The 12,830-nt window shown below is 49.5% G+C and overlaps 2 protein-coding genes across 2 annotated transcripts; both read right to left on the reverse strand.

Moving 5' to 3' along the window:
• Positions 1-3,852: 3,852 nt before the first annotated feature.
• LOC131258644 (nucleosome assembly protein 1-like 4) lies at positions 3,853-7,102 on the reverse strand. The gene is made up of 2 exons (XM_058260000.1): positions 6,961-7,102; positions 3,853-5,934 (listed from the first exon to the last, which is right to left on the reverse strand). Exon 2 carries the CDS (start codon positions 5,884-5,886, stop codon positions 4,666-4,668), a length of 1,221 nt encoding a protein of 406 aa, XP_058115983.1. The 5' UTR covers positions 5,887-5,934; positions 6,961-7,102; the 3' UTR covers positions 3,853-4,665.
• Positions 7,103-7,404: 302 nt separating this feature from the next.
• On the reverse strand, positions 7,405-12,597 carry LOC131258640 (DNA polymerase alpha catalytic subunit). Its single transcript, XM_058259995.1, has 4 exons — positions 12,514-12,597; positions 12,243-12,446; positions 8,065-12,180; positions 7,405-7,996 (listed from the first exon to the last, which is right to left on the reverse strand). Exons 1-4 carry the CDS (start codon positions 12,527-12,529, stop codon positions 7,680-7,682), a joined length of 4,653 nt encoding a protein of 1,550 aa, XP_058115978.1. The 5' UTR covers positions 12,530-12,597; the 3' UTR covers positions 7,405-7,679.
• Between the last annotated feature and the right edge of the window lie 233 nt (positions 12,598-12,830).

Genomic DNA, 12,830 nt, shown 5'->3' on the forward strand with positions numbered 1-12,830 from the left:
CAATTCGGTGAATATCCTTTTTGTTGTGCCTCGACATCGGACGAGAACGCATTCAGAAGGACATGGAAGCTAGTTCGACCTATCCCAACGCGCGCTCTACTAAGTGGAAACACTAGACAGTGCATGGGCTATAACCATAAACAACCAGTTCCTGCGATGTTCAATCCATTATGGGATTTTCCTGGGAAATTATGGCGACGGCAACCGTTTGTAGATGGGGAGTTGGTGGAGCATGGGGGACATGTAACTTCTAGCCTATTGGGAGAAATGGTTTCGGCGCCGGTGGTTAAAAATATTGACCCGAAAAACCGACTCCACGCGGCCAACAAACGACACTGGCACTTGTGCACTAATTCTTCAACCCTCCCTCCATCATGCAACCGTAGATGGAGTTGACAAACGTATCATGGAGACGATTATGGGGTGGGATAAATCCAATGTTTATCGACCGACGTTTCCCCGGGGGGAGATGGAGGGTCTCGGGAACGTTCCTAGTTCGGTGTTTACGGCTTCGCAAAACATCCCAAACATCCCCCTTTCGTACTGTTGTAGTGTTGATTGTGCCGGGGCAACGGAAATAAATTGGTTATTGAATAAACATAAATAATGGGCCTCCCGTATAGTACGGGTTTTGAGGTTATCGATGCCGAACCGACCGATGCACCAGTAGTACCCTCCCGTCAGGAGTTCCCCCAATGTCTGCTCCGGGCCGAGACCACTGACAGACTACGACTTCGACGGATTCGGCCACAAATATCTTTGGCAAACAGAATCCCGCACCGCAACCACACGAATACTGCATCTAGTCTATGCTGCAGCACATAGTCCCAAGAAATGGCATAGACTCGTGCATGAAGGGAAAAGGAAATTACGGAAACTGAAGCTGACTTCCGCATTGCCGTTAGAGGATTCCCACGCCTTTTGGATCCCCAATTCTTCGGCATGTTGAAACCCTGGAGGAAGTTTTGCCTACCGAAGAACGACCCCGACAATGACGAATGACTAATGGCGAACACGTTGGGCAGCAGGCCTTGGCCGGTATCTCGCAGACGTACACCTGCACGAGTCTGCCTACCTTTTGCATGAACAATAATTATTGATTTCATTTTCAACCGAACATGCACAAATGCATCATCGTCTTTGCCATTCCCCTGCTGAGACGACCCTAGGAATCTGGGGATCATAGATTTCACAGGCTGAGGCTGACTGTATTTCTTGCTACAGTCTTTCACTCACAGAGAGATTTCCAACACCTGGAAAGAAAGCTGAAAGCCCCCGCGGGAGGTTCTCAGGAGAACCGGCCCAGATTCACAGGCAAAGATTCTAATAAGTTCCAGATGAAATTATACGCAAACTTCCGATTGTCCAATTGGTACACTAGGTCCGATATCTAGTCTCCGGACCTTCCCAGCAGGGACGGGATTCACTTCAATTAAATCGAGCTTTGTTCATTCAGTTGATTCATCCACTCGTTTTTGGATGAGTGTTATCGCATTTAAAATTAATAACATTCATTTCCGTTCGACACCACGAATACGAAAACGGAGTGAAATTCATAGAGGACCGTTCCCCATCCAGAATCGGCACCTAATTGCATCGAAGGGATGCCTCGGGTGTTTTATTAGTTTTCCTTTTCAATTGCATCAGCTTGATTATTACCCATTAAAGAAATTGAAAAAACAAAACCAGCATGAATTTAATAAAGATATTACCATACCAAATAGATGTGTGAAAGTTGGGTGTGGAATAAAACAATCATCAGTATCGATTGGAATACGTTTCGTTTACATATTGATTCATAATTCCAATTTTTTATAGGTTTGTTTCCGGCCACAACAACATTCATTGCAACGTGACCAGTGCATTCGACACGGCATGGTCAATGTTTGAAAGTGTGAAAATGGAACCAGGTAGTAACATGAGCCGTTGTTTCAATATTTCTCCCTGCATGAAGTTGGACGATAGTGGCCGTCCGTTTATTCAAATTCTCTCCTTGCCATCGCTATCACTCGATTCGATGTTTGGCATCTCTTGCACCAACTCTTCGTGTCGAGATGGATGATTATTTCCTATTTGTGTCTTCCACGCCTCGATTGGTTATTTATTATTATTATTCAGCCGTATATGCCCACTGATCCAACCACATCGATCCATCGGAGATCCACCGACACTGGAACCAATTGCATAGGGAAATGTATTCTCAAACGTTTCTTGCCGATCACCAACAGCCTTCACTACTTCATGCTTGCGTCAAATGACATTTCAAACGAGCATCGACGAGGCGGTAAAGATTCTTCCTTTCGAGAAAAGGAATTGCGTTCGCAGCAGGCTACGACGAATGCAAAATAGAGCCACCGCCTCTTACTTCCAGCCCCAGCTGTACTCCAGTCTTTGGCTTGGTGAGTTTTCTTGGATAAATTAAATTACATTCCATCCGCAGACGACGTTGGTACCGGCCATCTCGGGGAAAATGTTGCCCACCACCACGACCAGCAGTGCGTAATCAGGTGACACCGGTCCATCGAAAAGGGGGTGTCGAGCGTGGGCTTACGAGCGCCAGGAATTTCCCAATAAAGCGACCCCCGAGCCTGCTGCGGTTTTCGACCTCCGGCCAAACGTCTTTGCGACACACACACACACACACAGGAGCTGACATGGCCGCATTGCATGAATATCGTTAATTCGATTCCGAACTTTATCCGGGCGACACTTGTGACAGCGGGCTGACGGCCTTGTTTCGTGCTTGTTTCCGCCTCGCGAACTACTACCGGCACGTCGCACTAACGAGTTTTCGGAGGAAAAGATACATATTACGCGAATCGCAATGCGCTTCATACCGGAGAAAGTCGGAACCCCCCTGGCCGGGAGTCCCGGGTTCCTGATTTCGCGAGAAAATTGACGCAAGTTCTCAATTAACCATTCAATCAAAGCTCCAGCGAACGTGTGCCAGAATTCTGCGACTATAATTGAATCGCAAACTCGTTCCTCCCTATCCTTGGGGACGTGATGCGAAAACGGTGAGCCCTTCCCACGACCACGATCGTCAATCATCCGCTGCAATCTTGGCTCATGTAAACTTATCCCGTCCGGGCTGTTACCTGAGTAGTGTTGCCTGGAATGGTATTTCGAGGGAAATACTTTCCCGAATGAATAATTTAACGAGTTATGAGAAATTCACTCACTAACATTACATTTTCATACATAAGTTACTTTGAACCGTGACACCATTACTTTCATTACATTCGTCAGATTGCGCCGAATGGTTACATAAATTTTGTGCTTGTTTATTAGATGTAGTGTGACTTCATGAAGTGCACTCAACAAAAAAGGATAAACCGTAAGCATACTTTGATGAAACACCAAAGGTGTGATTTAAATCGGTTAAAGTTGTTTTGAATATTTCGTGCATTCTACGACCGTTATGTACTACGAAATTCAAATCTTGGAGCTTCCGATAGCAAAGCTTTCATGTATTTAGTGCGTCATCTACACGTTGCTATTCGAAAAATGGCGGAAAGCTCTGTTAGTTCAAACGTGAAGTCAATTGAAGTAGAAACATGATTAAGTAAATTTGAGAAAAAACAATTTAAGAAAAATTCATTCTTTATTGATGACAATGGTTTCACGATAGATCGCCTTTAGTCGGCTTCAATGAATGCTACACAATTGTATGTATCATGTTAATTATTCTCATACGAATTGCTTGCCAATGTGATTGGTCAAGTCCAAACAGAATAGGCAGCTCAACAAAAGCTGAAATGATGATGTGCACCCTAATTATATATTTTCACAAGATGAATTTTGTGAACTACTTTCTATTGTAATCACAATAAAAAAAAAACTCCCAGATCATTTGTTTCCATTAACATAAATACAAGGTTTTATTAGTGTAAAGATTAGTCGTTTCCCCTACTCGTTGGAAATGCGCAAAAAGAGTGGATTATGCAGGATTTTGTTTTCGCTCCCGTTAGAAATTATTACGGATCGAACTCTAGCGTACGGTTACAATTCCTGATAAGCAATTACTTTGTTTCTCCGAAGTCATTCCTTTCTCTTTCCTATTTAGTCTGGCGCGGGCAGTTTTACTGGCCTTAACTGGTTTACTGGTGTTCTTTCGCTACTTCTGTTTTTCCTATCCCCGATTTCCGTTCATTTCGCGTCCGTTTGCGATATGCCTGCCTTCACGACGGGAGAATTCTAGTGCGTGTATTTATGTGGTGTAAATGAAATAAGGAAAACTTAATAAGCTAATACAATACACACGGAGATATTGGTTGAAGCGAAAGTGTGTGTTTGGGAAATGATTACTAAGAGGTCGGAAAAATAATTCGAACGGATGAAGTAAGAATATGCGCTCACTTGCTTTCTCTGATTTTCCTTTTTTTTTGTTTATTCCCTCCTCGTTTTTCTCTCCTTTCCGTTTTCTGAGTTTACAGTGTCAGTATAACTAACAAGAAGATTTTACTCCCCTGATGTCGGCCGTTTCTCTCGCGTAAAGATGAAACGACAACGTCGGGGAGTGTTGCGGCTAAAAGTAATGTAAAAATTGACCGGATGTTACCGACGGAGACGATGACGATGATGGTGGTGGTGATGATGGTGATGACAACGAAGCTGTGCGGTTCCACCAGCGGCGTCACTTCCTTCTTCTGCTGCTGCTGCTGCTCACTGCTGCTGGCATTCGGCCGGATTCGCGGCGTCCTTCTTCTTGCCACCGCCGCCTCCTCCACGTCGTTTCGTCTGCTTCGGTCGGTTGTTGGCCGCCGGCGCGCCTACCGGCACCAACGCATTGTTACCACCCGCCTCTTCCTCCTCCTCTTCCTCGGCCTCCTCCTCACCCTCCTCGTCGTCCATCTCCTCGTCCTCTTCCTCTTCCTCCTCGTCGTCGTCATCGTCGTCGTCGTCCTGCACCTCGCCGAGGTAGTACAGAACGGCCTTCGGGATGATACGAGCACGCAGGAAGTGGCCCACCTCGAAGTCACGCCCGATCACGAACTGCGTCTCCGGGTCGACGGGTTCGTCCTCCTGGACGCGCGGCGGTGAGAAGAAGTTGAAGAACGACTCGGTCGGTTCCGTCTTGGTGATCATGCGGGTGGCGCCACGCTGCTTGTGCTTCTGCTGCTTCTTCACCGTCTTCACCGTGACGTTCTTTCCCGGATTCCAGTTAATCGGGCAGCCGGTGCATTTGTAGATCTCCGGACCCTCGAAGCTGAACGGATCCTCGGTGTCGAGGTTGCAGCGCAGGAAGTACCGTTTCGTCAGCACCGTGTCCTTGAAGTACGGGTTCGTGTCGAAGTGGAACTCGATCACGTACGACATCGGATCCTTCTCGTACAGGATGTTCAGATTGCGCAGATGCTCCAGGACCGGCTCGTCATGCGGGTGAATCAGCTCGGCCATCGCTTCCGTGTTCTTGAACACCATCAGCCAGAAGTTGGGAATACCCTGTCCGTTCGCCGGCAGGTCCTTGTGATAGTTGAGCGCCATTTTCTTCAGCTTCTCATTGATCTCGTCATCTTCCTCCTCTTCCTCCTCCTCCTCGCCGTCCTGGTTCTTGCGTGGCGGATCCACCCAGACCGCCTCCGTCTCGGTCGGCTCAGCCGTACCGATCACGATATCCTTCCGTCGGTCAACGATGGGCTGGTACAGCTGCTGATATTTGCACTCCAGCTGGTACACCTCCTCGAAGAACTTTGCCTCCAACTTGGTGAACTCAACCTGCAGGTGCTTCAGTGCGTTCACGCGTTTCTGTGCCGCCTCTGGCAGCCCGGCGATGAACTGCTTCATCATGTACCGGCGCGACATGGCATCCAGATAGCCGGGAGAATCGAGGAAGTCCGGTACCTCGCAGTCCGAGGACGATTCGGTCTTGGCTCCGGTCGTCATTTCTTTTGTTCCTTGCTAATAACGCCTTCTAAATGCTTACTCGGCAACCTGGAATCGGGACAAAGCAACAGAAAAAATAAATAATATAATCCTCAGCAACTGGGAAATGTACTGAAATAGTATTGTTCCACCGCGAAACCAACCAATATAAACTACCCAATAATGGCTTAAAGACTATTTCCAGTGTGACGTCGTTCGTTGCGTTCGCCAAAACAAAACTACAGCGTAACACGTCTACTTCGATGTCAAAGCATGCCAGGTTGCTGCTACCATTCCAACGAATCCGGAAAGGTTGCTAGTTTTCGCTACGAATATGTTCACATTCCCATTTATGACGCATTACATTTTTTCGTCCGCCAACGACCCCACACGGGGTGGAGAAGCACATGCGGGCCAAACTGCTTCCTTCCTTCCCTTCCTGTTATTATCCGATTCTTTGACTTTTCCATCATGCCCATGTTGCTTCTCGCTTTCACACATGCGCCAGATGATTCATCCCGCCACGCCGTCTTTTTCCGGCGGACACAATGGAGAGTACGAAACGCAAAAAAAGGGACCGGCGATAATACGAAGCAGTTGCTGCGAAGAAGCCTACCACATCCTCTACGCTGTAGCTGAGGTTAGAATTCGGTTTCAGATCGAACGTTTGCCATTTCAGCAGGCAGCGCAAAAAGGTAAATTGGTATTCCAGCAGGACAAAGCAAGCGGAACAAGCTGCTGCCGACGATCTCTGCCGGAAAGACAACGAAGACCAGACCCCCGAAAGCGTCGACCGCCATTGAACTGCAGGCATTCGATATAAGAATAAGTGTACCAGAGGTGAGACGAAAATTATCTTCGGACTGCAAAAAAAGCACATGGAGATGTACAAAACTCACACCGTCTTCGGGCTCGCGGAAACCGTGACAACAGGAACCGGAATTTACCGGCCGCAGCACACGCACACAGGAAAAAAAACTAACGCACGCGGTTGCGGCGACCGTACGAAATGGAACGCACAAAACTAATGAATGTGGAAGAAAATGCTTCACCGCAACAACTAACGGATTATGGAGAAAAAGCAACTTAACACACCTTTCTGCTGCTCCTGCGGCTGCTGGGAAGCTGGAAACTCGCGAAGATTATCTCTACGGGCGCTGGAAGGAAACCGGGGAACCGATGGACTTCCGATGGAACGACTGAATTTTCGGGCTGTTCGGAACACGCGTGTCAGTGACAGAACGAAACTGACAGCAGCGTTGATGGACCACGGTTTGTTGAACTCACAGTCATAGAAAGGTTAGTTTGTGTATAACTTTTTAGTCCCTAAGTAGATTCGAAAGACATATCCCTCAAATGAAAAGTAGTTCAAAGATCAAATACTTTATTTTTGTAACAAAATACACAGTTTTTTTTCGTTAGTTTTTAAGAAAAACAAATGTTTAAAAAGAGGTGCAGCAACCTGCTTGTCATACCTCGTTTTCAAAATGACAGCGCGCCAAGAACCGGCGACTTCAGAGAAAATTTGAAATTCAACAGTACCGTTCAACGGTATAGTATTTAAAACACGATGAAAAGGTTTAAATAGTCAATCCTCCACGCTACACGACTTCAATCAATCGAATTCGAATGTATTTTCTCAAATTTAGAAAACATGCATTGCCCCATTGGTTTATTTTCTAGAAATATATTATCGTTTATGAAATATGTTGTACTCCTGCAATGTTCAAATCCAGCTTAAAGGTTATCTTCAACTAAATTATTAATAGTACTTTTTTTCCTAGCGTTAAAGGCAACACTGCGACAAACTGCGCTTACTCGAGATAAAGTTTCCACTGGATAAACTTTTCCGTCAACAGTGAAGTCTTTCGATCCATCGCTTCACCCTTCCGGGCACCGTCTCGCTCGCCGGTTTCCAAGCGTTTCGCCAGATGGGTGGTGAAATCCCGTATCGGGTAGAGCAACTTGGCGGGCCCAGTACCGGCCATCAATTTTGGAGCCGGTATGGCATAGTCCATGTACAGCGTCGATAGATTGACAACACCGTACTTGGAACGCTGTTGGAACCGCTCAACGGTTTCCTTTAGCCGGGCGTACACGTTGCGTATATCTGGCGCGAGTGCTTTCGTAACTGAAATGGAAGAAAGGGTTAGAAGGACTCAACTTTTGAGTGTGAAGATTAGGCAGGCAGTCACTTACATTTCGCACTGTACTGCTCCAGGTCGAACATGTAGTTGTAGTAGCATAGCTGCTTGTACAAGTCCGTCTCGGAGTACTGCAGCACAAGCAGTCCCTTCTGGCAGTGCAGACAGAACGGGTTGTTCCTGGTTGCGACGTGCGAATAGAGCCGGGTGTTGCGATTGCAGATCGGATTATCGCAAACCATCCATCGCTGGTAGAACCGCTTGATGTCGCCGCGTATGGCCAGCGTTAGCTCATTCACGATCGACGGGAGATACTGCACCGGCAGCACGGCACAGCCACCCTCCTCGTTCGCACACCGCTCAAACACCGACCGATGGCGTCCACCGGCCGACGGGCGGAATCCGCTGGCGACAGGATTTTTAGCCCGACATCCCACACACGTAAACTCAAATCGATGGCACAACCGATATCGCTCGGTGGCCGTCTTGATGAGACTCTCTCCGTGTTCCCCGCCACCATGCTCTTGGTGATCCCCGCCACCGCCGCCACTCACCATCGTGCGATACTTCTTCGGATCGAGCCCGAGACAAATCGCCAAACGGCACGCGTCGGTTCCTTCGAGCGGCTCGCAGATGCGGAACACCACCGGGTGAATCTGCTGGGCCAGATAGTACTCCACGTCCACCGTCAGCTTTTCCTTGTTGGCCGGATCGCGCACCTCGTCGATGTGATAGGCCCGTTTCATGGCGGGCGACGATGTTCCGTCCTGACAAATGATGTAGTTCACCATATCGCCCCGCTTAAAGTTACGATTGCGCTGCTTGTTCATGCGCATCGCCACCTGGACGTGCGGCTGTTGCGCCGCGTCCGCATACTCGGCCAGAGGGCGGGTAAGTTGTTTGGTAATTTCTAGCAGCTGCAGCGACAGTGTTCCAGCCTGAAGATCGTCCTTCAGCTTTTCCAACCGCAGGTGAATGTTCTCGATTCGCTCGTCCATCGGGGCATCGGAAAGGATCTGGCTGAGAATCATGTTTCCGGCGAGCACGGCAATACGCGACCAATCGCGCCGCACTATGTCCAACCCCTTTAGCTCTTGGGTGCATGTGTACTCATCGCCCTTCTTGCTGATCGACACGGCGGCGTACTTTTTCTTCTTCAGCAGCAGCAGATACTTGTAGATACCGTCCACGTCCAGCTCCAGACAGCGGTAGGTTTTGTTAACGTGCTGCTTGATGTTTGCTCCGATGCGGAACACCTGCTCGTAGTCGGTGATGTTCGTGTTGATCATGATACTGTCCGTGTCGCCGTAAATCACCTGATAGTTCATCCGCTCGACGATCGACTTCGTGTTCAGCAGAATCTCGCGGCCCTTCTGCGTGATCAGCGAGGCCAGATGTTGCGCGTAGAAACGCGACCGCGTGTATCCAAGGCATCCGTACAGCGAGTTTGCGGTCAGCTTCAGTGCCATCTGGCGGATGTTGTACTGCATGGCCAGCTCCGGCGTGAGATCCGACCCTTTCATCAGCTGCTTCACGGCCCGACGACTTTCCACCAGCTTGCGAATCTGACGCGGCAGGATACCGATTTCATTCGTGGCGAGAATGGTCGGTTCCAGTGCCTCTCCATCAGCACCATCGGCTCCTTCCTCCGCACCGACGGCCGGCGGAAGGACGGTCGTGAAACAAATGTTATACTCCTGAATGATGCTTGGGTAAAGCGAGTTAAAGTCCATCAGCAGCACAAACTTATCGTAGAAACCCTTGATCGGATCCAACACCAACCCGCCGGCGTAGGCTGCTTTGTTTTTCGGTTTGCGCTTTTCCGCCTCGGTCTCCGTTTGCCCAGTTTGGCCCTTACGCGCCGCCGGTTGAAAGGGGATCTTGTCCGGCAGGATGTAGTCCTTCTCGTGGAATGCGTGCAGCAGCAAAAACTCGTTCCGCTCCGCCCGTCCACCGTGCAACGTGCGGTTCATCAGATTGCCGGCGATTTGCGTAATCTGCAGCGCCAGTGGAAGTGCATTCAGTTCGCACATCAACCGCAGCGTATAGAAATTATCCTGCATTGTTAGGCCGACGAGCTGCACGAGGCTTTCCGCCCGTTCGTACATCGCCGGAATCTCGTCCAGCAGCACATCCTTACGCTCACCCTCACCAATCTTCAGCACCTCGGTGCAGAGCGTGTTGAGGTCGTAGCTGCGCGACCGGATCAACTCCTCAGCCGACGTCTTCACATCGCAGATCATGCGCCCAACAAAGAAATCATCCACCCGCTTACTGGCCGGACTGCGCACCTTCAGCCGCCCAATGCGACTCCAGTGCGCCATTTTGGTCGTCATCAGCCGCTGGCAGATCAGATCGAGCTGAAAATCGTACGAATCGAACGTGACCACCAGATCGGGATCGATCACCTGGAAGGTCGACAGGAACCAGCTGAGCAGCGTTCGTTCGCTCTCGCACTTGGTCACCTTCGCCTTACACTCCTCGGGGTTAAAGTTGAGCGGCCAGATCGTGTTGGAGGGACGCGTTACGCCGCAGTACTGTCGGCTAAAGGGCGGATTAGTCGGTGGTTTGCTGAGCGAAAACCCGTCGTTCACGAGCATCGTAATCATTGCGATTTCGTTGGTGCTATTGCGCAGCGTACTGCGGACGTTTATCGAGCAGATGACAAGCGGTGGTGGTGTAGCCGACGTAGCGTCCGTTACCGGCGATACGCAACCGATATCCGGCACGGACACCTCCAGCTTGCACCAGCTCGATTTTGTTTCCTTCGGTGTGGTTTTGCGTAGCTCCATCCAGCACGGACCTTTGACCTTGCGTTCGAGCAGAAACTGTTCCACCACGTTCGAGTTGCATCCAAAGATGTGGCCGATAGTGCGGTAGCGCTTCTCGAGCGATGGTGGAGGAAGTTTCGCACTGTAGCGTACCTCCAGGTACTCGCTTGTGACCGGGACCTGCAACCCGCTGGAAGCGCTGGTATAAGCGAAATTCTTTGTCACCACCTTCGTGCGGTACTTGGTGATGTTCAGTTTGGTACTAATATCGTTGCAAAACTCGTTGTACACGTCCAGCATGCTGACCGGTTCGCCCGTCTCCGTGTTGTGCTCCCGGGCCAGCAGGTACATGCAACGATCGACGTTCTGTACGTGTACACAAATCGACTTGAAGTCCCGCTTTCCGGCCGCAATCTTACCGAACAGGTACAGCTCCCCCTGGCACTTGTTCGGATCGCTCCAGGCGTCCCAGAACCAAAACTTCATGACCTCCGACGAGCCAGACTCCATCTGGTTGGCACCTCCTTCTACAAGATCCGCTTCGGTCATTTCATCCAACATATCGCCGTCTTCCATGTCGTTGAAGATGTTATCCCAACCGTTGAGCAGGTTTTTCGGGGACGTGTCGGGTTCCTTCTCCACCTTTGCCTCCACCTTGCTTTCGGGTGGTTCGGTCTTTTCGACATCCGGCAGTGGGCCGAAATCATCATCCATGTCGTCGAGGAAGTGACTTTCGTCGACCTGAGGCTCTTCTTTGATAGGAGCTTCTAGAGCGATCGAAACCGGTTCCACCGGAACTGGATTCGGTACGATGGTGGCCTGCTTCGGGGTCGCCGCGGGGCGTTTTGAAACGAAGGGTTTCGCTTCCGATTCCGCCAGTACATTCTTCAGCATCTCTTCATCGCTATCTTCCTCCGTCTGCGCTTTAACTGCCTTCAATTCCGACTTTTTCAAACTCTTGCTCAAATTGGCCATATACCGTTTCATTTCCTCTTCGGCCGTCAGTTCCTTCGGTTTGGCCGGAGCTGCTGTTTTCATCACCAAAGGGCGTATTTCTTTCCCACCCTTTGGCGCGTTTCCGGACGCAGTTGATATTGATCCCCCCGCGTCGGGTGCCTCACCATCGCCAGTGTTTTCCGACTTGATCTCACCCAAAATATCCGCCAATGCGTCATCATCGTCTATCTTCGCCTTGGACGCCTGTTCACGGTTGAAGTAATTTTTCAACGATTTCCTACCAGTCGCCGGGCCTTCTCCGTTGGCATCGTCCCGGACCCGTTTCTTTCCTTTCCGATCGCCTTTGGCAGCCTTGCTGGCCGATCGGCTTCCACCGGTCGGTGCAGGATCGAGCTCATCTTCGTCGAAAATTTCACGCCCGTTCTCGACGTACCCAAAACCGTCTGAAAAGTTATGAGGATGGTTATCATTGCCCTTCCCCCAAACACACATTTCCAGCACCTACCGTCATCCTCAACCCAATCGTTGTGCATTCGCTCGTTGACGATCTTAGCATACTCCCTTTCGTCCACTTCGTCGTACACATTCTCTACCTCGGAAACTTCGTACTTATTTTTCGTACCGACCTCCTTCTGCTTCTTCAGCCGTTCGAGCGCAGCAAAACGGCCATTCTTATCGATACGTCGCCGCTTCGATCGTTGTTCTGATCCTGTCGGTTCGGTAAGACAAAACAATATGTAGCACCAACGATCATGGACCGCTACGAATATTCGTACCTGGTGAGTCGCACATTTTCTCTCTCCAGCTGATACAAGTACGATCGATGGGAAAAGCAAAACTGTTTTCCAACTGGGAATGTTGGTGCTTCACTTGAATCTATTTTTTCTTAAACTGAACGGAGAAAACACGCACAACACAGAGTGTTTGTGTTTTGTTTTGGCGCGCGAAAAGCGACCAAGGATACTGCAACGATGCAATGCCCGAGGTTGCTACGAAAAGGTTATTCAAACACCTTGAGGGATCAAATTGCTCTCGCGACAATAGTCCAGATAGACGTGGCGAAATTGCCCGGCGAAATATGACATGGGATTTT

This window comes from Anopheles coustani, chromosome 3, assembly GCF_943734705.1.
Source record: "Anopheles coustani chromosome 3, idAnoCousDA_361_x.2, whole genome shotgun sequence".
In the NCBI taxonomy this organism is placed as follows: Eukaryota; Metazoa; Arthropoda; class Insecta; order Diptera; family Culicidae; genus Anopheles; species Anopheles coustani.